At 32.0% G+C, this 22,136-nt stretch overlaps 2 protein-coding genes across 3 annotated transcripts; one reads left to right on the top strand and one right to left on the bottom strand.

The window, feature by feature from the left end:
• Positions 1–24: 24 nt before the first annotated feature.
• LOC133676121 (ubiquitin-like modifier-activating enzyme 5) lies at positions 25–5,053 on the bottom strand. 2 transcript variants are annotated; one of them, XM_062097703.1, is made up of 14 exons: positions 4,850–5,053; positions 4,660–4,728; positions 4,453–4,566; positions 4,103–4,231; positions 3,822–3,890; positions 3,323–3,475; positions 3,042–3,078; positions 2,403–2,485; positions 2,138–2,212; positions 1,772–1,846; positions 1,481–1,567; positions 1,253–1,368; positions 945–991; positions 25–425 (listed from the first exon to the last, which is right to left on the bottom strand). In XM_062097703.1, the coding sequence occupies exons 1-14, from the start codon at positions 4,940–4,942 to the stop codon at positions 286–288; spliced, it is 1,287 nt and encodes a 428-aa protein (XP_061953687.1). In that variant the 5' UTR covers positions 4,943–5,053; the 3' UTR covers positions 25–285. The 2 variants fall into 2 exon arrangements, with proteins under 2 accessions (XP_061953687.1, XP_061953688.1); XM_062097704.1 differs by lacking the exon at positions 4,850–5,053 and having other exon boundaries at positions 4,449–4,566.
• An 11,145-nt stretch (positions 5,054–16,198) lies between these two features.
• Positions 16,199–17,633, top strand: LOC133675523 (F-box protein At5g50450). The gene is made up of 3 exons (XM_062096930.1): positions 16,199–16,427; positions 16,525–16,687; positions 16,802–17,633. Exons 1-3 carry the CDS (start codon positions 16,279–16,281, stop codon positions 17,564–17,566), a joined length of 1,077 nt encoding a protein of 358 aa, XP_061952914.1. The 5' UTR covers positions 16,199–16,278; the 3' UTR covers positions 17,567–17,633.
• The last annotated feature ends 4,503 nt before the right edge of the window (positions 17,634–22,136 follow it).

Here is a 22,136-nt window from a genome sequence, read left to right as displayed (position 1 = left end):
GCGTGCGTGTCGAGCCAGAAATCATTTTTGCCGCCGCAGTAAATTTTGGTTTTGTTTAAAACCGAGTAAATTAATTCGACTGGTACACAACAACAATGTTGGAAACATGGGCACGGTAAAAAACGGGGACAAGGGAACAACAGCAATGCACAGCTGAGTTCTCCCTTATCGAAAGCTGAAAAAAAGGAAGCTTGTTCACCCAAGAGAGGGCTTGGTCAAATAGAATCTCTTCCGTCGCCTGACTTTGTAGTTGTATCTGCACTAAATGCTAATATTGGACCTTAATCAGTCAGCATTTAGGGCATCAAGTTGTTTCCGAAGTTCTTCAATGTCGTCAAAAGTGGCTGTAGCTGGTTCAGCAGCAGGGAATTTTTGAAACTCGTCCGCAGCTGGGAGCTCACGAGTAAGACCTTCAGGAAGAGCATCTAAAATGGACAAGAAAAAAGAAAATCAACATGTTGAATAGGAGAGCACCATTTGGACAACAATGCAATACCAAAAATTTGAGATTCAGACACAATGTTAACATGGAATGGTTCTAAGACCAAACACTGGCCTCTCTACAACATGGACGTGTGTGTATTTAACTGCTCATTTTATTCTTTATTTGTAGATGGGGTGCAAATCTGGTGCTCCAGCCAGCAATTGCCAGGAGATGGTGGCTTTTCAGGGTTCATAGCCTTGGGCCTCAAGGCTATAGATTGAATAAGTGTAGTTTACTGAAAACCTTGCAAGGAAATTAGGACCAAATGTTGATAGAGTAATGCTATTTCACAATAAAAAAATAACAAGGAAAATTGTGAGTCATCCAATCACATGACTAATGTGAAAGTTATTGGCAGGTTCCACCAGTCTGATGGCTTGGAATTTCTTGCCATCTATTCTTGTTTTTGTAGTGTGAATAGCATTATTGCATCGAAATGTCATATAGCAGTAAATATCACCTGAACTTGTGGCATCTGTCCTTTCTGGCGCACTATCATCGACAACACTGAAGAAACACCAAAGAACAGCAAGTGAACATGTTGCCTCAGCTCCACAGAAAGGAAAAGAAAATCACATGATAAATAAGTAATGAAGGAAAAGAACTCTTGTCAAAACATGCCTAACTTCTCTCCTAAAGCAATTGGTAGACCAAAGCACTTGCATATGATCATATTTTAACATTGTTTGAACACGAAATATGTTTCATTTACATGCTATAGACCTATATATCGTAGTATATACACCACTATATCACCCTGAGAACCACCTGATGTTCCATTCATTATCAGTATGAAGTGGGCCTTCTGGAACTGATAGTGCTTCTGCCTCCATCTTGGCTATAATTGCAGCGTCCCTAGCTGGCTTTACAAGGAGGTATTCTTTCTGCACAATAAGTATGATTCTTACTATCACCAAGAAAACAAAATATGTCATATTAATAGGTTTTTCCAGAAAGATATCTGGTAGCAAATCAAGGCAGATCTGTTTATGATACCTGACGCTCCAGACAAGCAGCATTTGAACATTGAGGGTTCGGCCTCATTTCCATGGTTGGGAAAAAATCTTTAAGAGAATTGTAACCCTGCAACATGCATTAAAGCCAAAACCTATCTAGATCAGTCAGGATAATCAACATGCATTTGCTAATTTGATAAGAAAACTAGGTTAGAAGAGAAACATAAAGTTCTATAACCTTGTTAAATTCTGCTTGAGGCCTTGAACGATCATTAAAAAAAAAACAAGAGAGAGAAAGATGGGGGAAGGCAGTTGTTAACATGAAATTTACCAGGTAAGGAGACACTTGTCCAAACTGTAGCAGTAACTTCAGCGTATTTTGCACTAAAAGCCCTGCAACAACTCCCTGAAATGCAATTCATATAACTGGATATTAAAACATGAAATAAAAATTCAAAACCACAAGCCATTAATATCCAATGCAGCAAAATAAAATCAGGTGTCATGTAATACATTATGCCTATCTGTTGACAAGGGAAAAAAAGCTTTTATGTAAAGGCACCACCAGGAGCCATTATGCCTATCCAAAAGTTTACATAATATTCCTCACAATTAGAATAACATTCCAGCTAGACATCACTGTATCGGAGTTACCTCTAGAAATGAGATCATTTAACAAAGTTTGTGAAGGAATTACCATGGTAGTAGGTAAAGATGCTGCACAGACTCCTTCACGTTTGAGAGTACGCTCGTCTACTCCAGATGCCACAACCTAATAAAAGTGAAATCCTTTAATATTCGATAAAAAAGCAACAAAATCTTGATCCCAAATTGATTTTATTTATAAAATTATGAAGCCACAATAAGAATTTAAAAAACAACTTCAGAATCTTGCATTAAGGTCACTAATCCTACACTGAAACTCCATTAATCAAAATACCCAGATAAGTAAATGAACATACAAGAGGAGGTGCACATGCAAAACAAGCAGTTTCTCCAGGAATCAACAGTTGTATGTGACCTGAGACTGCATCCTCAGATACACCTGCCAAGAAAACTCTTCATTTAATCTCATTGATGGGTGCCAAGAAGGTGTGCCAAATGACGCAAGGTATAAAAAGCAGATGAACTATGCAAACAAAAAACTAGAAGCACAAGAATTTATAAGGCTCAGACTTGCAACTTCAACTCCATTTATATTTCATGCATGGAATTTGAACATACGCATTCCTGTTGCATAGGAATAAAGTGTCCTAAATATTTGTTGCTGACAAATGAGGCTCGACAGTTCAGAACAAATTGTACTAGAAACAATTCAAACTCCATGGAAAGCATCCAATGATCCTAAGGCATTATGCAGCAAGAACAGGTTATACAAATCCACCTTGTCATGTTCAACATGTTACTGCAAATCAATAGAGACAGACACCGGAGAAGCTTAAGCTTACTCTGGACTGGATCCAAAACAGAATTTTCATGGAAGCATGTATTGAAACCCTTTTATATGTCACACTGATACGCATTTGTTTATGCAAAAGCAGTTTGAGACTTAACTCTTCTGATTATCGAATAAATCAGTATTTAAGAATGATGTTGCTTACCAGACTCCATCCATGTTTGATTCAACTCATTGCAAGCCTGCATATACATGAGAAAATTATATACGAAATCTATAATAATTAAAAGAATATTAAATTCATAAAAGGTGACAATAAAATACTAAATTTGAATTTTTAAAATGAACTAGACAAGTCAATGAAAAGTAATTCGAAAATGACAAGCATCAGAACAAAAACATTACACGGTAGGTTATTGGGCTTTTACATGCCAAATCAAAACCACAAAATAGGAAATGAATACTTAATATAACAGACTTCTTTACCTGGTTAACAGCCATCCTTGCCTCATAATTATCCACACAGCTCAAAACGAGATCTACTCCACTGCCTTCTTTATTTGGGCGAAATGATTTATTTCTTAAACTTGACATAAAGGTTTCAAATCCTTGCACTGTCGTGATGTTCAATGTGAAGCTCTGAACAAGAAAGAACCAATCAGTATACAGTAATAATAGGAATATAATCAATTACTCTTTCTCCTGTTATCATTTTCAGAGAACTCAGATGCAAAATTAATCAAAGCCGGGCACTTGAATGGCCAAAATGCAAATTATCAGAAGAAATGAAGCAACACACTACCAGATTATATAGTTAGATAATAAATGTTTACCCTATATTTGTCCTTTCCACTGTGCCAAGTCCCTATATTATGACCAAAGACACCCCCGGCCCCAACCCGCACACAAGAATAGTAGAAAAACAAAAAGAGAGCATTTGCATGTGCAAAACAAGACACGGAACAACTTTTTTGAGGACACTCACCTCAAGGACGACATCAGGATTGATGTCTGAAAGGGTCTGACTGGCAGCATCAGTCTTTGTCATGCCAACCTATAAATGCAAAAGTTTTTCTAAATAACGAGTACAAACATGATTTTTCATACAATTTCAAACAAATATATTAATCAGCACATTTAACTTGAGTAAAGAAAAGAACTTACTCATATGATAAAAAAGAAAGAAAAATGTTGAGTAATTTTGTTGAAAAGCATGTTGTATCCACAAAGTTTACAATAAGAAAGAAGCGAGTGAAAGTGAAAAACCTGTTCCGGACGGAAGAAAAGCCTATTCATGTTAGCTAACTCCACTTTGTCATAATCATACAACAAAAGACGACCTATGCCACACCTTGTTAACATCTCAGCCGCAACACTGCCAACACCACCAATTCCCTGTGATAGTATGAAAACAAACAAAAAATTGAACACAAGGTATATCAACACAAACGTCTGTTACATATATTTGTTGCACTTAATGAGTTAAGAAACCATAGAATGCATGCTACTTATTGGGGTGGCAGATCATCATAGTGTACGAGAGGCATTTTACAATTTCAATGTCGAATTAAATCCTAAAAGGGTAAAAGAAAGAGGAAGAGGAGATAAATACAGACAACAATGGCAACAGAGAAGTCCCGAATGCGCTCATAATTGTCCACAATACCCATCCTCTGAAGTGCCATTAGCCTACTATATGGATTGCTATCTACCACCTCCGCGCTCATATCCTGCCACCACCAACAACCAAAAAAATAATCACAATCCTATATACTAACCAACAGCTCAAAAGCCCCTCAAGACAAATAAAATTAAATACAAACCTGGACTTTCGTGCGCCGAACAGGTGCAGACTTTGCCAGCTTCGTGAGATGCTCAACACGCGATTGCAGCTTCATTAAATTAAAAAAAAAAAGTAAAAATCAATTCACAGCAGAGTAGGTTTTGATTAATAAAAACTGATCAAAGAATAGGAGGTAGATAGATAGAAAGAAATCAAGCAAATTCCATTACCTTAAGAATTGAAGATGCAAGATTTGAAGGATCAGGCAGTGATTGCTTGAGAGAATCAAGATCGTTAAGCATCTCTTTCAATTCCGCCTCCATTGCTCCTGCTAGTCGCTTTCTCTCTTCTCTCTCTGGAGCTAAAATGTTATTCACTGTTGTAATCTAATTTCCTCCTTTGCAAGCGTTTCTTTCCGCAACTTTTTCCTGTGTGTTTTTTTCTCTTTACAAACTGGATATTATGGGCTTTTGAGTTTAGATTAAATCCCAAAACCCAATAGCGATGGAATCCAATTGTGGCCCAGCTCTTGATATGGATTTGTAATGATACTGGTTGGTGTTGTTGATCATGGACCTTACTTCTTGTGTTGAGCTTTAGGAACGCCGAGCTCTCTCTCTCTCTCTCTCTCTCTCTCTCTCTCAACAATAAAGGACTTTTCTAATGATTATATACTAATTCTTTATTTAATTTAATATTAGATAAAAATATTTTATCAAATATGTAAATTTTAATTTTTCTAGGACTTTATTTTAAATCATAAATCAATAATAATAAACAAAACAATTTGATCGAAATTAAGTATTATTCACTTTTTATAGAAAATAATATATCGTGGAGTTGTAAAGTATATATTTCTTTAATTTGATTATTTTGTATTAATTTGAGAGTAAAAAAAAATCTTATTATTTAATTGATATTTAATTTAAAAAAAATTGTTGGGAATTTTTGTTTTTCAAGAGTTTGAGAAAAAAAAGGGAAGGAAAGAAGACAAAAATGGGTTGTTAAAGCCTCACCGACGCTACATCACCGCTACACGCCGCCATAAAAGTAGCCCCCCTACGGGAAGATTCCAGCGGTACTAAAAAAACCATTATCGAAGATTGTAGGAAGCCATGGGCCTCCCTCATGCATCGCCTTCTCTCTCACACTAGCATATGTATTATACATGCCATGCACCTTTTACACTCCTTGTTCAATTTATTTAGTTTTTTAATTTTTTAATAACTCTTCAATAATTTATTCTTGGATCCATTCGAGGTTAATGAAAACCTAAAAGAGAAGAGAATAAGGGCATAGAAGAGAAAATGACAAAAAGCTAAATTGGTGATTATTTTAATAATTCAAGATGTGAATATGATAAATTAATTCAGGTTAATCTAATATATTATTGTTTTAATATTAAAATAAATAAATATCATGTTGAATTTTCTGTAAGTCAAGACATTTTTTACCAGTTATCTAGGATGTATTTAGACTCACTAAATCAACCACCTCATATTGAAGTGATTGTCAATGGTTTAATTTGAAGCTCAGTACAAGGAGTTAAGTCGGGAGGTTTCAGGATTGGTCCATTAAGTCAAGTTAAATGACACTATAAAAGAATTTTTCATGACCATAATATTTTTTAAATACATTAAAAAAATAGCATTTAAAATCTTAAAAAACAAAGTTGGGCCAACATCATCTTAAAAAAAATCAATCGGATCAGGTTTTAATCTACTAAACTTGATATGTTATAATTTTACACCTGCCATAAAAAAAAAAAACTCATGAGATGTTCTTGACATCTTGTATTTATAACAGAACTAGTGGAGACTGAATTACTAGGACATCAATATTTGATTTCTAGACTAGTTTATATTACTGTTGTATTTACAATCTTTTATTGAAAAAAAAATTTGAGATGATTATATTCATCTATTACTTGAAACAACACCTCAAAGGTAGAAAAGGAAGAAAGAAATCATATTAAAACAAAATAAATCTCATATGATTAGTGACAATATGTGAGATGTAAGTCTTAAATGGTAAATAATTCAATTGAAATAAAGATTTAATCATCACGAAATTTTACCTTTTTTATTCATTAATTTTATAACAATGGGTCTCCCCCGAAATGAATTTTTATATTATATAGTCATCACTAAAGACTTGAATTGACATCCATCCCACATTTCTCCTCGGATACATTATAGAAATCTGGAAAGTTGATGTTTCCTAATGTATATAACTAATAATAGACGCATAGAAAATAAATCGCAAATTAATGATTCTCCTTTTAATTTTTCATGTTTGGTAAGATATTGGAATCAATATCATATCCCATACTTCAACATCAACATCTCCCGAAAGCGACTAACTTTATGTTCATGGGAGGATGCATGGCACACATCATCAATCCAATCTTATCACTCTATAGAAGATGGATGATTTGATTAATCAAACTTAATGTGTATTTGATATTATAATGCATAGTATTTTTTAAAAATAATTTTTTAAATTTTACTTTATTTTTTATATCAATACATCAAAATCATCAGAGAAAACAAAAAAAACATAGCAAAACATATTTTTTAAATTCACTCCAGCAATAACGAGCAGAAACAAATGGTGTGTCTTAATCACTTAACTTTATAGCTATACCAAAGGAATCCGTGAAGAAGTGATGACTCCTCCAAGCCACAGCATCGATGGAAAGTTTCAATGAAAACTTGCACCATGGTTCGACAAGAGAGAGATAAGAAGGAATGATCCAAATGCAAGAGACGGGTAAGAGAAGCCATGGAAACTTGGATAAGGTTGAAACTAGAAACTATGCCAATCATAAAAAGAGAGGCACAAGAATGGCCCATGTGGTGGAGCCTCGAGGATATCCACCACACCAAACTTTTTCTAAACAATTTGCATTATTTATGGATTTCTAAACTTTTTCTAAACTTTTTAATGATTATAAGTTTGAATGCTTTTAAATTTACTAGAAATTTAAATAATTATTAATTTCAGAACATATAAAATTAATTAAAATACATACAAGTATTAAAAAAATAAAAATTAGTAATGATATACATCTTGATTTTTCCATATCATAAACTTTCTACCTTATCCCAATTCTCTGCAGCCTGCACGAAACGTGTGATAAAATAAAAAAATATTCAGTGGGGCCATGGAAGAAGAGAAAATCAAATCCCGTCATTATATGCTAACATATATCATCACTATACTTGCACTCTATAGGACCAAGAAATTCTGTGAAAATAAAGAGTTTGAGACGCCACCCACCACCCTTTCCGAAACATGGTAGGTGTATTGATAAATGCAAGTCAAATTCAAAGAAAAAATTTGGAGGAGATCAGTAAGTTTCTTCTTGCTTAAACATGATTGGATTAACATTTTATCAGCATGTTTTATATGTCAAATTCTTTAGGGTTGGTAAGTCAAAGTGATTAACTGGGGTTAGGGTCATGCATAATTAGATATCGAAAATGTTTATTTTGATTTTTTTAATTAGATTTCATAAATTTATTTGGTTTACCTATGTTTCTTTATCTAGGTTGGCTGGAGTTATTATTTAAACAATTTACATACTGTTTTTCAAAACAGATTAATAAGTTAAGATTAATTATTGATATATATCCAGAATTTATAAATTAAATTCTCTTTTTTTCGATTTCAAGACCCTAATTTTAGGGTTTGATAAACTTTCATTCTTCTTTATACTGTTATACGCACTTTGTGTCGACACAAATAAGAAAGAACGGAGGCAATAGATTACAATTCATCAATAGCAAAACCATAAATTGAGAAAAATAGGTCAAAACATCAACCATTTAACGTGCCGATTGAAGAAACCTTACTTGAGCATTGATCTCACAAGTAAATTAATTTCAGGAGAATCAAAGTCTTAGGATTATAACCACAAGATGAGCTATTTTTTATTAAGATATAAAGAGAGGCGATCCATGCAATATACAGGTGTGCCACGCCATTAGGCACATATGTCTCTCTCGTTTAATTTCCTTCTGTCCTTTCTGTGGTCGACGAGCTAATTCTCTGGCTATGCCACCCCATGGTGCAGCAGGAGAAATCAAGAGCACTGCTGTAATGTTGTTACAGGAACATATGCCAATCAAACAGAACCCCAAAGGGTGTTTGGATCGATTTGGCAATCCTTGAACAGTACTGATCGAGCATTCGTTCAATCTCCCATGGAGAAGTCTGAATCCCACGGGGGCTCTCAGGCCTTGTGTTTTTCTTGTTGAAAAGTACGTGAAACCTATTAGGGCTGCAATTATGTCACTCGATTGAAATCACAAACATGCTCGCACATGCACACAGTACTCTTGATAACATGCTGTGTAAGGTAGCATGTCACTCTCCTGCTAAAGATTTATAAGCACAAGAAGGGACAAATCAATCAATCACTACAGGAGCACTGTTCCACGACATTGTGGCCACTTATTTGCTTGCGGTGCAAGGTCAACAAGCCATGTTTTTGTGACCACTTCTTTTGCATTATTGACTGGCTCGAGGAGACAAATCAAAATCAAGAAAAGCTAGCTACTTGTATATTTATTCAAACAATACTGTTTAGCCAGGAGCTAGTGACCGACCAAGACTTGGAGTTCATATCTAGGATAAAAATCATACGATGATGCAAGCACTTTGCTTGTGATTATGGCTAATTTTTCCACGACAGTACTTCATGAGGATTCGTAGCTATGTCTTCTACACAACACAGTGCCTTTCATGTCAGGATAAAGATTAAACTTATAATAATCAGTTCTAAGTGTTGCATTCATGCATTTAAATAAATAAATCTCTATTAAAAAAAAAAACACAGATACATGAAAGTTACTAGGTGCAAATAAACACGCAAAAGATATAATAATAACCGAGCACACGACTTACAATGATTTCTCAAATGAAATATATATTTAACGTTGTTTTTTTTTATTTTTTCAAGATATAAAGGTAATAAAGATAGAAATATATTTTGTTGAAAAGATAAATAATAATTTTGGAACGAGTCTTTGTATTTTTAAAATATAAGGTATATAGAGACATCTCACCATATATAATATTTTTTATTTTTTATTTCTAAAATATCCTTATAAAGAATTTTTAATTTTAAAATTGTATAAGTAATAAATGTGAGGATAAAATGGTTATTATCGTAATATTAAAACCCAACTTCCAGGTCGATCAAGAATAAGACCCTGGTTACGGGCAAAAAAGGTCAACCTGAGCTGATCTGAGCCAGCATAAAAATAAAAATAGTTATTATCATAATTTTAAAATCAATTCAGGGGTTGATCCAAGACAAAGCATGGGTCAGGTTGATCGTTGACTCGGGTCAACATAACAATAAAAATAATTGTTACCATAGTTTTAAACCTGACTCAGGGATCGACCCTAAAAAAAGCTCTAATCATAGGCTAGGAGGGTCAAACCGGATTGACCGGGTCAACTTGAGAATAAAAGTGATTATGAACATAGTTTTAAAACCTACTAGGTGAGTACTGGTTTTATAACTAGGATCATTATAAAATTATTAATTTCAAAACTCAATATAAACTAAAGTAAAAAAATATCTGATTATTTTTAAAATTTATAAGTTTGACAATAATACATATAAATATAAAATAAATATTTTTTATATTTTACTATATCCATCGTAATCAAATGGGATACAAAAATAATTATTATATTTTATATATCACTGTCAAATATATATAATTATAATTTTTTTTTACTTTTCTATGTTCTTTCTATATTATTTTTTATCCCGAGATAGTAATTAAAATCGATGTTTTATGATTTCTCCCTCCAAACAAGAGCCCTGGGAACAAAAATAATAATATTGCATTAATTTAGCTTAACTTTAAGGAGAAAAATAATATACTTATACTGCTGTCTCTTGGAACAAGTTGAAGGGGGGGAATTTGACTTCTATGTATTTTTCTTACTGTTTAATACTGAAACGTCAATTAATTGATTATTACTTTCAACAAAACTAACGAGGAGTGCACGGAATACTTAACTTGTGGAGTATAAGGAGCAGAATCGAGCCAGAAAATCACTATTCTATCGTAAGACCCATTTACTAAATCACTCAATACAGATAATTAGATTATATATATTTCTAAATCAATAGAGCAGTAAACTAATAAATTCTTATAATTTCAAAAAAATCCAAGATTCAATAAAAACCCTTTTGATGTCCACGGGAATTTATTAAATATGGTTAAAAAACATTAATAAATAAGATAAAGAATAAATTGATTAAAATTAAATCATAAATTTAATATTGTTCGTATACTAAAATAATTTTATTTCCAATTTACTCACTATTCTTTTTTTTTAACCCCCCTTTTCTTATAAATCATATCTAGTGATATTTCCATGCAGTCAAATTCAAAAAGCTAACTAAAGATTAATTCTCACATGCTTAAATACGATACAATCGATAATTGTTCCAAGGTTGCGTTTCAAGATTGTGAGAGAAGAATATAAAGAGGGATACTTTTTTAATCGCAATTACGTACCCATAGAATTTAAAAATTATAAAAGTGTATAGAACTGAAGTCTATCAAAAAAAAAACAATCAATTTAATAGGTTAAGTTGTTAAATAAAATTTTAATTTATATTATTTTCTAATACATTTCTTCAAGTAAAAACCCTTTAAACTTGAAATTTATACAAGTTCATATTATTTTGAATTTAATTTTTATCAAATAAATAGAAACGATGAGATTCGAATTCATGATCGCTTGAATATTAAAACTCTGATACCATGTTAAAAAATCATCTCAATCTAATAACTTAAACTATTAGATTAGATTTCAATATATAATTTATATTATTTTATAATAAAATTCACATAACTTATAAGAGGATATAATCATTTTATTGCTTATATTGTTAATTGTTGATAATAACAGGTAATTTAGAGAAGACGACAAAGAAGATGAATCGGATTAAAAGAGAGGAGTCATGGACAGAAATCAGAAATCATTGATAGGTGAGCAGATTATGGAAATAGAAAGATTTTCAGTGATATTCTTATTGATTAAAAGATGATAGATGAGGTACGTTAATCGAGGAAGAGAAAATGTGGAGTAAAGAGACAAATGTTTTACCAACCGTGCAATGGTTAAGAAATAATAAAAAAGGGTTTTTGTAAAATCTTCTTAATCTTTGAGGGGTTTATTTTATAACAGGATTGGTGCGCGCAGCCGGGTCAAATATTTTATCAAATAAAAAAAAGATATTTGGATAATGATATCTAGGATTTATGATATTAATTCAAATGAGTTTAATAAATTTTGTTAATTTAATAATATAATTAAAATGAAAAGTCAGTAACAATCCAAAAAACAAAAATGCCAATGACTTTTTTTAAAAAATTTATACTTGTCAATATTATAAAATAATACATTGTTGTTAAAAAGTTTTAGTGATCTTAATTGAGAAGAAAACAAAAACCAAATGACATCAAAATAATTTTATAAAGAGAAAAGTGAAAGAAATTCAAAACTCAATTAATGGTAAATTAAATAAAAAATTAGTTTAAAAAAGGACAAAAAACCTTAGTCAAGTGAACATGTCAAATTCACGGCTTCGTTATGAGACAAAAAAAACCTTGCATAGAAAAAAATTAAATAAAATAACAAAGGTCAACCCCCAATCAAACTAAATAATGAAAGATAAAATTAAAAAATATATATTTAAAAAAAAAATAAAAAAATAAGTCATCCTAGATTAACTTAATTAATCGGCAACCAGGAATATAAGATTTGGATAACTTCGTAGAAAGAAAAGTGAAAAAAAAAATCTCAAAGCCCAATACCATAATGTCAAAAAATAAAATTGAGAAAAAAATGAATTTTCAAAAAAAGTCTTGAAAAAGTTCACCGGAACTCAACCGTCGATCCACACAAAAAGTATGTGTGCCTTTCACTCGTTGCCAGTGTCAACCACTTTTATTTTTTAAATTATATTTATATTTATTAAAAGACTGAATTGCCCTTCATTTAAATTGATTATAGCTAAAAACAACAATGAGTATATAAAAAAGAAAAAAAAATCTTTGGACATTAAGTTTATGTTTTTTTTTGTTTTTAAGAACAATATAATTATTTCACTATGCATTTAAAATATTAAAAGACTAAAAAGCTCCTGAATCATAATTTTATTTTATTTTTATTTTTAAAAATATTTAAATTATTTCATTATATCTAGAATATTAAATGATCAATTTATCCTCGATCAATAAGATAATAACAAATTATAAACCCTATAAAAAAAATCATTTTACTTTCAATAACTAATTAAATGATTTTATTTAAGAATAATAAAATAATTATTTTAGTATTTCAATCTACATTAAACTAATATCCTGTTACATTTAAAGACAAATCTCTTTTAGCATTTGCTTTAATATCTTCCTAGGATTTCCCGATACATTAAAAGAATTATTACAATTTACCCTTATCCAGAACCTAGGATAGCTACCTAGGATTCATCTCTGTGTTTTTGGTGGTAATGAAAGGGATTAGTTTTCTACCAACTCCATAATCTTTAGACCTTATCCAGAACCTTCATCATCCAACTTGAGAAGTGAGAAAATCACTTCTCTCCTGTTTTTTTCATGTCCCTACACGTAAAATATCCAAGGATTGGCTTGATTTGCAAAACTTTCCTCGACCGGGTCTCCCTTGCATCTGCAAACAACAACATATCATCTGCAAATAATAAACGAGAGACTTCCGGTTCCTTTCTGCAAACTCTAAATGGCTTCCAGGAACCGCCCCCCCTCCCTGCAAATTAGCCACGACAGCCTTTCTTAGCTTAAAACAAAAATATTAGGTGAAATAGGATCTCCCTGTCTGACATACCTCGAGTAGGAAGGAACTTGGCTGTAGCTTTCCCATTCCATAGAACGCTAAGTGTGACGCCGCCGTCTCAATACATCTCATGATAAGATTTGCCATATGTTGCGGTAATGAGCCTTCTCCAAGTCTACTTTGATCGCCATTAATCGTTTACGATCTTTCATATCATGCATGGAGTGAATCACCTCCTGCGCCACTATGATATTATCTACAATTTGTCGTCCCGGGACAAAGCTCTACTTTGATGTTCAGAAATCAAAATCGGCATCAGGAGCTTAAGCTGATTCACCAACACTTTAGCTACAACTTTGAAGATGACATCGCATAGCCCTATTGGTCGAAACTAATGTATAAATTAAGGCCTTGGACTCTTAGGAATTAATAACACCAGACAATAATGATTGATCACCTCCAAAATATCATTTTCATCATCAAAAGCTTCCCGAATAAACTTGCATTCTTCAGAGCCAGCTATGTTCCATTGGATCTGATAGAAAATGGGTTGAAAACCATCTAGACCCGAAGCTTTCAGAGGTTTCCTCTCTTGTAAACAGCTTCTCATAATACTCGTCGGTAGCCGTCCCTTCCGACTCAACTAACTAGCTAGGTTAATTAAGTTTATTGTTTAGCACGATCAGAAAGGAATAAATGTAATATATGAGATTGAATCTTGCTCACCTGAAAAAAAAAATGAAAGAGATTCAAGAAAATAATTTTAAAAAAATCAACCGACTGCATTGAATTAAGACACATCTAAGCTACATTTGCTTTACTTCTTCATATGATGTTTAAGGAAAAACAAAAGGGATTTCTGTATTTATTGATTAAATTTCTTATATTATGTTTATTTAATTATATAAAAAAAGAATATCATGTTTATATATCTGGTAATCAATGTAATAAATAAATTATCTACATATATAACATGTCGTATTTTGATTTTCAAGAAGTTGATTTGCATATATAATTAGTGATAGAATGTGCTATATTTTATCAGCTAACAGACCAACATGTCGGTCATACACCAAACAAGAAAAATAAATCACAATTAACATAAAGAACTGGCAGCACATGCTGGCCTGTTAATTATTTTCTTTCAATTTTCATCAAGATTAATGTGATCAGTAATAAAAATCGAGTGATTATTTATCTGATTATCTCTACATGCTGCCTATATAATTATTCCTTACATATTTTTTGGTAGAAATTACATAAAACTACACTCATCATTCTAAGATTTTGTTATTCCAAGAGGTAGAAAATTAATAAAAATAATTAATGTATATATAAATAACGAAATTAAAATTCTTAGACAAAAATATCCTGAAGATTTTGAAATACTAGCATACTTAATGGGATTAGATTCGGAATTTTATTATTTCTCTTTCGATTAGTGAAAAACCAACTCACGGGATCAGATTTCGAATCCATTCCTCTTACCCTTTTTTTTTGCTTGTTTTTTTGCTCGAATTTCAAGTAGGCAGCGCATCAATGCCTTTGCACTCGATGGCAGTCACTCGTTAAACAAAGGCATCCGCATTCCAGCACCCCAAACCAAACACACTAGCTTTTGCCGCTTATTTGTCTTTTCCCCGAACCCTATGCGTAGCTTCCCCTGGCTGTGGCCTGCAATGGGGCCGCTTTGACCACCACTTCCCATGCCCACCGTCCATCATTGCCTTTTTCTTTTACTTTTTTCTTCTTTTACCAGAAAAATAGTATAAAATACTATGTTTTTCAGGTTGAAACATGTTTTAAAAAGCTCCCAGAACTGTATCTTTATCAAAATCGATTTTTTTCTTCTTACAAATCAGAAGAAAGTTTTTTTTTTTGTAATTAGGCTATCACCAAATTTAATTTCTTCCTAAAAGTAGAAAGTCATATTGCGTATTTTTTCTTGTTCGGGAACTCTCTTTTTTTTTTTAAAAAAAGAAAATATTAAAGTAATGCTATTTTTACATAATTTTCTTATAGAATTCACTTAATAAAAAAATATCAATCATTGGATGGGTATATATGCCATACATTAAATAAGTGGATTTTGTTCTAAACTTTCACAAATCCAATTATTGATATTTTTCTATAAGTGAATTCTAAAAAACAATTATGTAAAAATATCATTACTTTAAATATTATTCACAAATAAAACATTTATTTCAAATATATAACATAGTAACAAAACTCTTAAACTTCAATTTTTGCACATATTTTTTTTATTTGCATTAATTATGAATTTAATAACTATAAAGTAAAACTTCAATAACATTTAATATTCATGTCCGAGTAAGATACTTCATAGTTATATTGAAGATAGGGGGTAATTAATATATACAGTCTACTAATAAAAATAACACCATTAAGAGAACCTCTTCAAATAGCTAATAATAGGATTTTTAACTTTATATCTTAAACTAGATATTGCGCATGATCAGTCCTCTAATTACCAACTGAATCATGCTTAAAATTTATGATCCATTGCTTGTAGGGCAACTAAATGTTGTTCTAGTGGACAGCAAATAATTAAGAATAGCCGGTGAGAAATTTAGAAATTGTCAACTACTATATTAGCTTTTCCAGAGACATTTAATTTATTTGACAGAAAATGGACCCCATTTCAAAAATCGCTTTGTTTGCTTGTGCCTCCATCGATATCTTGCATGATGAGCCCCTTATAAACGAGCCAACAATTGAAACGTCTCGTTGATACCACAATCAGGTGACAGTACCGCGCCCAGCTTTCCAAATCTCAAGTTTCAGTAATATGATCACGGCTCAAAGGAAAAGATTACGTAAAATCTCTGAGAAACCTGATCTCTTTGATCAGTTACCGGACGATCTTGTTCTTTATATTCTTTTCAAGCTTAGCTCTTCTGCCTCCTGCCCTTCAGATTTTATAAACATTCTTATCACGTAAGTCTAGTTTTTGTAGATTTATTGCTGTTATGGTTGGTGGGTTTTTGTTCCAATGTTTGACGTGTTATACTTTGAACATGTATGTTCTCAACAGATGTAAAAGATTAAAGCAGTTTGCTCTCGATCCTTTGGTTTTGTCGAGAGTTGGAGTTAAAACGTTCGCCGTGAAAGCAGAACGTTGGTCGGATTCGGCTCACCAGTTTTTAAAACAGTGTGTTAACGCAGGCAACAGAGAAGCCTTGTACACTCTAGGAATGGTCAGTGTATATTATATTTGTATTGAAAGTTTCAAGTTTCTCTCTTTGAAAGACGGCCAATATTATATTTTTGACCCATAAAGATTGAAAGTCTCAAGTTTTTGGTGTTTTTAGATCCGATTTTATTGCTTACAAAACCGAGGAAGTGGAGCGTCTTTAATGGCAAAAGCTGCTATCAAATCTCACGCCTCGGCCCTTTATTCTCTCGCGGTTATTCAATTTAACGGTAGTGGAGGCTCCAAGAATGATAAAAATCTCCGAGCCGGCGTGGCTTTATGTGCTCGAGCCGCTGTTCTGGGTCATATTGATGCCCTTCGGGAGCTCGGCCATTGCCTTCAAGATGGTTACGGCGTCTCTCAAGATATTGTTCAGGGGCGTCGGTTTTTAGTCCAGGCTAATGCAAAGGAGCTTGCATTATCCTTACGTTCCATGTTGACATGGAAACCCCAACAACAACATGTAGACGAACAACAAAATCTCCACTACGCTTGTTCGGTAATGGGTACTACTATCACTGGATGTCCATTGCTAAGTGATTTTGGATGTAACGTGCCCGCTCGAGAGGTGCATCCGGTGAACGAGTTTTTGAAAGAGTGGTTCGAGTCGAGACCTGGGATGCTGGATCACGGTTTGAGGCTGTGTTCTCATAGTGGGTGTGGGAGACCCGAGACAAGGCCACGTGAGTTTCGCCGGTGTTCGGTTTGTGGCACTGTAAATTATTGTTCAAGAGGATGTCAAGCACTTGATTGGAAGCTGAGGCATAAAGTGGAATGTGTACCGATGGAGCAATGGCAAGGAGCTTTGGAAGATGGTGGAGATAATGGAATTGGAGGAATGGTGGAGATCGAGGAAGGTGAAGATGTGGCTCTTGTTGAATGATAAAAGATTTTATGCATATTATGAAAAGGAAATGTTGCCCTTTGGAATCGGGAATTCTTGATTGTAACTCTCTCTCTCTCTCTCTCTCTCTATATATATATATATATATATATATATATATATATGCATTTTATTTATGTACATATGAATATAATTGTTGAGTGTGAAGTAAAAGAAATATTTAAATGGCATGAATATAATTGTTTCAAATCTCATAGTATAGTTTTAAAATTCAATCTGATCTAGCATGTCAATTCGGGACCTGATAGACCTGGAATTAGAACCAGGTCGGGTTGAAAAAAAACAAGGAAGGAAAAACTCGGTATGACTCGACGACCCGGTTGACCAGTTAAGACCCGGTTGCAAACCCGTTAACTTTTATTTTTTTTTTTTACTAAAACGATATCGTTTTGATTTTAAAAAAAACTAACCCGGTAACCCAATCAAAACTCAAAACCTGAACCTTAAACCGGGTCAACCATCAAACCGGGTCTTACAACTATGTCTGAAAGACCGTACCCATTTGATTCAGTTGCTGAAATATAACATGAATAGTATTTTTAACCTTTATAAAAATGACAATAATTTAGAAAGAAGAAACAGAATCTAAAAGATAGATATATAGATAGATATCATAAGAAAAGGTTGTCAGGAAAAACGTCATCCTAACCTTTTCATAAGATATTACTATAATGTTTTTTTTTTTTTAATTAATGGTTAGAATCTCGACTAACTCTTACTCGAATAATATATTTATAAAAACTTTCTTTCTCATGTTTTTTTCTCTTTAAATCAATCTCGGATGGTAACATAAAAAGCAACTGGTCAGAAAAAGCAAAACAATTTTTTATATAAGAATTAAGGGATAATATAGCTATTTCAAGTAGTTATTTATCATTATTATTATTATTATTCAAGTAATTTATAACTCTATATAAAATCCCAAATTCCTTAGATTTTTGTATTGGTTATTATACCTTGATATAGCAATAATATTATAATATACTACCAATACAAGTAAAGAAATTAAAACCCATCTCTATTTAAAAAAAAGACCAATTTAGTTAAATTCTTTAAAAAATATTAGTTCTTAAAAAAAACAGGGTATTTTCTAATATGAATGCTAAAATATACGTTTTTTTATTGTTTTCTTATTTACACGCCACCATAAAATCTCAAGAAAACATAAAATAAATAACTTAAATCACTTCTAAATTATATTGGTGTTTTATTTTATTTTGAGTATTAAAACTCTAGAATGGTTTGAAAACAAACCAATAAAAAATATAAATTTTTGAGATTTTTAAAATGCATACATTACATCAAATAATTAACTCTAGAACGGTTATTTTATTGGTACTATCTTACATTATTTTTCTCACTTTTTTTTATACACACTAGGTTGAATTGATTATTTAACAATATTATCCATATTATATCTATTATTAATTTATATTAATGTCACATCTCTTAAGAAAATATTTAGGTAACATGATTGTAATTGAAAAAACTATTTAAAATAAAATAAAAATAATATTTATAAAACATAAAGTTAAGTGGCAATTATTGTTTGAAATCTTAAGAGATGATTTAAAGGATGTCTCTAGGTATGCATATGTGCCAAGAAACTGATATTCTACAAGAATCAAAGAATACTACAACTATCTCGAGGACATCGCAATCCACGGACGGCTTGCCGACGGTCCAATCAATTTTCGGGGTTGGAGCTCTTGGTTTTAATTAATTCAAACCAAATATTTGACAAAAAAGAAGGAGGAGGTAATTGCAGAATTATTGCCTGGACATTCTTAATGCGGTGCATGATGTTAACTTCAAATCAATTAAACAAGGTGGAACCATCAATCATGTCGTCCGAATTGGTTTGGATTAATTATTGCCATCTAACTTCCTCAGCTTAGCATTAAATTGTCGTGAGAGGTTGACAAAAAGAGGGCCCAAAGTTGTGTGAAAGTTACCGGCCGAGAAGATGTGCACAATACGCCTATGGCCTGAGAGACAACCTTGACATTTTTATTTGAAGGGTGATAATCACTCAAGGTAAAAACATTGATTGCCATTCTTTCTCCGTGGGAATAATGCAAAGGCAGATTAATTTTTAGAATTGTTGTTGTCTTTTTGTGACCCCACAAATTTTTTTTTTAAAAATAAAAATATACAAGAGGATAAATACACACGAAGAAAGCCAAGAAGATTTCTCAAGTTGGGTTTGAAGAACTGAAATGACAAGTTGAAGGACTCTAATATACAAGATTGACAAAATGGCAACCCAATTATGATTGACGAAAGATCCTTTCGGTGAAAATGTTTTTGTTTGTGGTAAAGAAATATAATTTGGATGAGTAAGTACTCAATAAGGATTTTGGAATGCTTAATCAATTTTATTAAGAACTTGATTGTAAGAAAAATTAGTTTTTAGAGTCATTTTGAGTTTAATTGGAATAAATTGAAGTTTGGAGGACTGAAATTGAACTCTGTGAAGTTTAATTGATCAAAACAGGAGCTTAATTATAAAAAATTTAAAGTTTAATAGCCAATCAGGGATTTGATTAAAGAAATTCAAAACCAATGACTAAATCATTAAAGACACAAGACTTCAAGAGATGAAAGTGATTAAATCAAAGACTAAATTGAAGAAAATTAAAAGTTTGATGGTTAATTAAGAGTTCAAATGCACAAATCAAAAACCAAATACCAAGATGAAAATGACATTAAACTCTGGGATTGATGATTGAATTTAGCAATGGTGAAATTGTCTATTTCGTTTGCTAATATTTTTTTGAAGGGGTTTTTGGATTAAGAGGTTATTTGATAAATACATCTTTAGATTTATTTTAACCATATTATTTTTGAATAAAAATAAGTTTTTCCAAACAGACCCGATAAATTTCAAAAAAAAAATAACCTAAAATTATTTGTAGGTCCTCTATCTTTTTTCCAATCAATTTTTACCCAGATGAATTGAATCACAAATCAATACGTGTTTATATCAGGACACCGTACTAAACCTTTTGAATTTACTATGAAACGCAGCACAGGCTAGGTTTTCGCCTTGATAAATTCTTGTTTGAATTCACCTTAACTAACGCTTTCTTGGTGCTTTGTGGCCGGAAATCTAAAGCCAACGATATGTTCTTTGTAATCAACATTTTTTTTCCTGGAATTTCCGAAAGTCGAGGCGACATGTTAGAAAAAGCTCCTGCATATCTAATTTTTCGCTGTAGAAAAGAGATTCAATTCATGAGACGAGTTCTTTTCCTGCAAACAAACATAACTTTGTTATTTTCTTTGTGTTTTATCAGGATTTTGGGACTGTCCTACACTTTGCAATAAGCTGGGTCGTTGGGCAAAAGGCCAAGAGATACGAACGAAATTTCTGGCCCACCACTTTCTCGAAACATGAAAATCCAATTCTGAGACATATGTCTGGCTGAAAGCCTGTCCAGATCTAATAGTGTTAGTTGTGATTGTAAGCTAGACTAGTATTTATTAAAAATAATTTGGGTTTATGATGTTACAGTATTGTTTACAGTGAAAATACTTTATATCTATGGTATATAATATGATTCACAGTAAATATAAGTGTTTTTTCCATACATTTTTAAATATAATATAATATTTAAGTTTTGAGCATGATGTAATACAAAGTGCTCCATGCAATGCATTACATACTTTAATCTTGAGTAGTGTAAATTGATCCCTCCAGCACTATGATTTTTTTTTTGATTAATATGGGTATCCGGATTAGTTTGCGTGTATCTCGACTAATCTCACGGGTTCTGAAGTTAGCAACCATATAAACCTCCAATAACTCTAAGGTTTGTAGGACTCGAACTAGTGACCTCTAACGAGTAAACTTAAGACCTGATCAGTTAAACTACATCTCTCGAGATTCCCACGACTTTAACCGTGATTACACAAGATCTGATGTTTTTAATTATTAATCAAGTAACCATGCATGGTCTTTTTATTAATACTAATTAGTATCGTTGTTTGGCTATGTTAGTAAACCTAAACGTGACGCCACATGTATGGTTTGAAATATAAAAAACAAAAAAAAAAAATGGGAGAGGAAATATGAAAAATGTAGAAAACAAAGAAGGCTTTATCAAATTAAGCAAACTAAAAAAAAAAAAATCAACAAAAATATATAAAAAAGACCCACAAAATCGAAGTTTGGAAACGGAAGGATTATCTGAGCAAAAAATTGTAAACCCAGTTATGAAGATAAAACAGACCACTATATCACAATTTTCTTTCTTTTGTTAAATCTCAACCTCCTTCTCCTTTCCATCTTAATTTAATTTCTCTAGTTCAAAAACAAATCACCAACTTTAACTTATATATATCTCTCTCTCTCTCTCTATATATATATATATACTTTGGGCTAAATTGGAATCAAATATTTTATTATGTTAACTTCAAACATAATAAAAGAATGGGTTAGCTGAATAAATGTATTTTTAAATATTATAATTTTTAAAAAAATTTCAGTTTCATAAATATATTATTTTCGCTCTGAGTACGATTTCAAATCAATTCTTAATATAGT

Source organism: Populus nigra, chromosome 16 (assembly GCF_951802175.1).
Source record: "Populus nigra chromosome 16, ddPopNigr1.1, whole genome shotgun sequence".
NCBI classification, from domain to species: domain Eukaryota; kingdom Viridiplantae; phylum Streptophyta; class Magnoliopsida; order Malpighiales; family Salicaceae; genus Populus; species Populus nigra.
This window is presented reverse-complemented; position numbering and strand designations above follow the sequence as displayed.

Coding starts and splice junctions, on each gene's coding strand:
- LOC133676121 (XM_062097703.1), bottom strand. CDS start 4,942: ATGGAGGCGGAATTGAAAGAGATGCTTAACGATCTTGATTCTCTCAAG. Junction 4,232..4,452: donor ACTTCTCTGTTGCCATTGTT/GTCTGTATTTAT, acceptor ATACTATCACAG/GGAATTGGTGGTGTTGGCAG. Junction 3,079..3,322: donor CAAGGATGGCTGTTAACCAG/GTAAAGAAGTCT, acceptor ATGTATATGCAG/GCTTGCAATGAGTTGAATCA.
- LOC133675523 (XM_062096930.1), top strand. CDS start 16,279: ATGATCACGGCTCAAAGGAAAAGATTACGTAAAATCTCTGAGAAACCT. Junction 16,428..16,524: donor TTTATAAACATTCTTATCAC/GTAAGTCTAGTT, acceptor TGTTCTCAACAG/ATGTAAAAGATTAAAGCAGT. Junction 16,688..16,801: donor CCTTGTACACTCTAGGAATG/GTCAGTGTATAT, acceptor TGGTGTTTTTAG/ATCCGATTTTATTGCTTACA.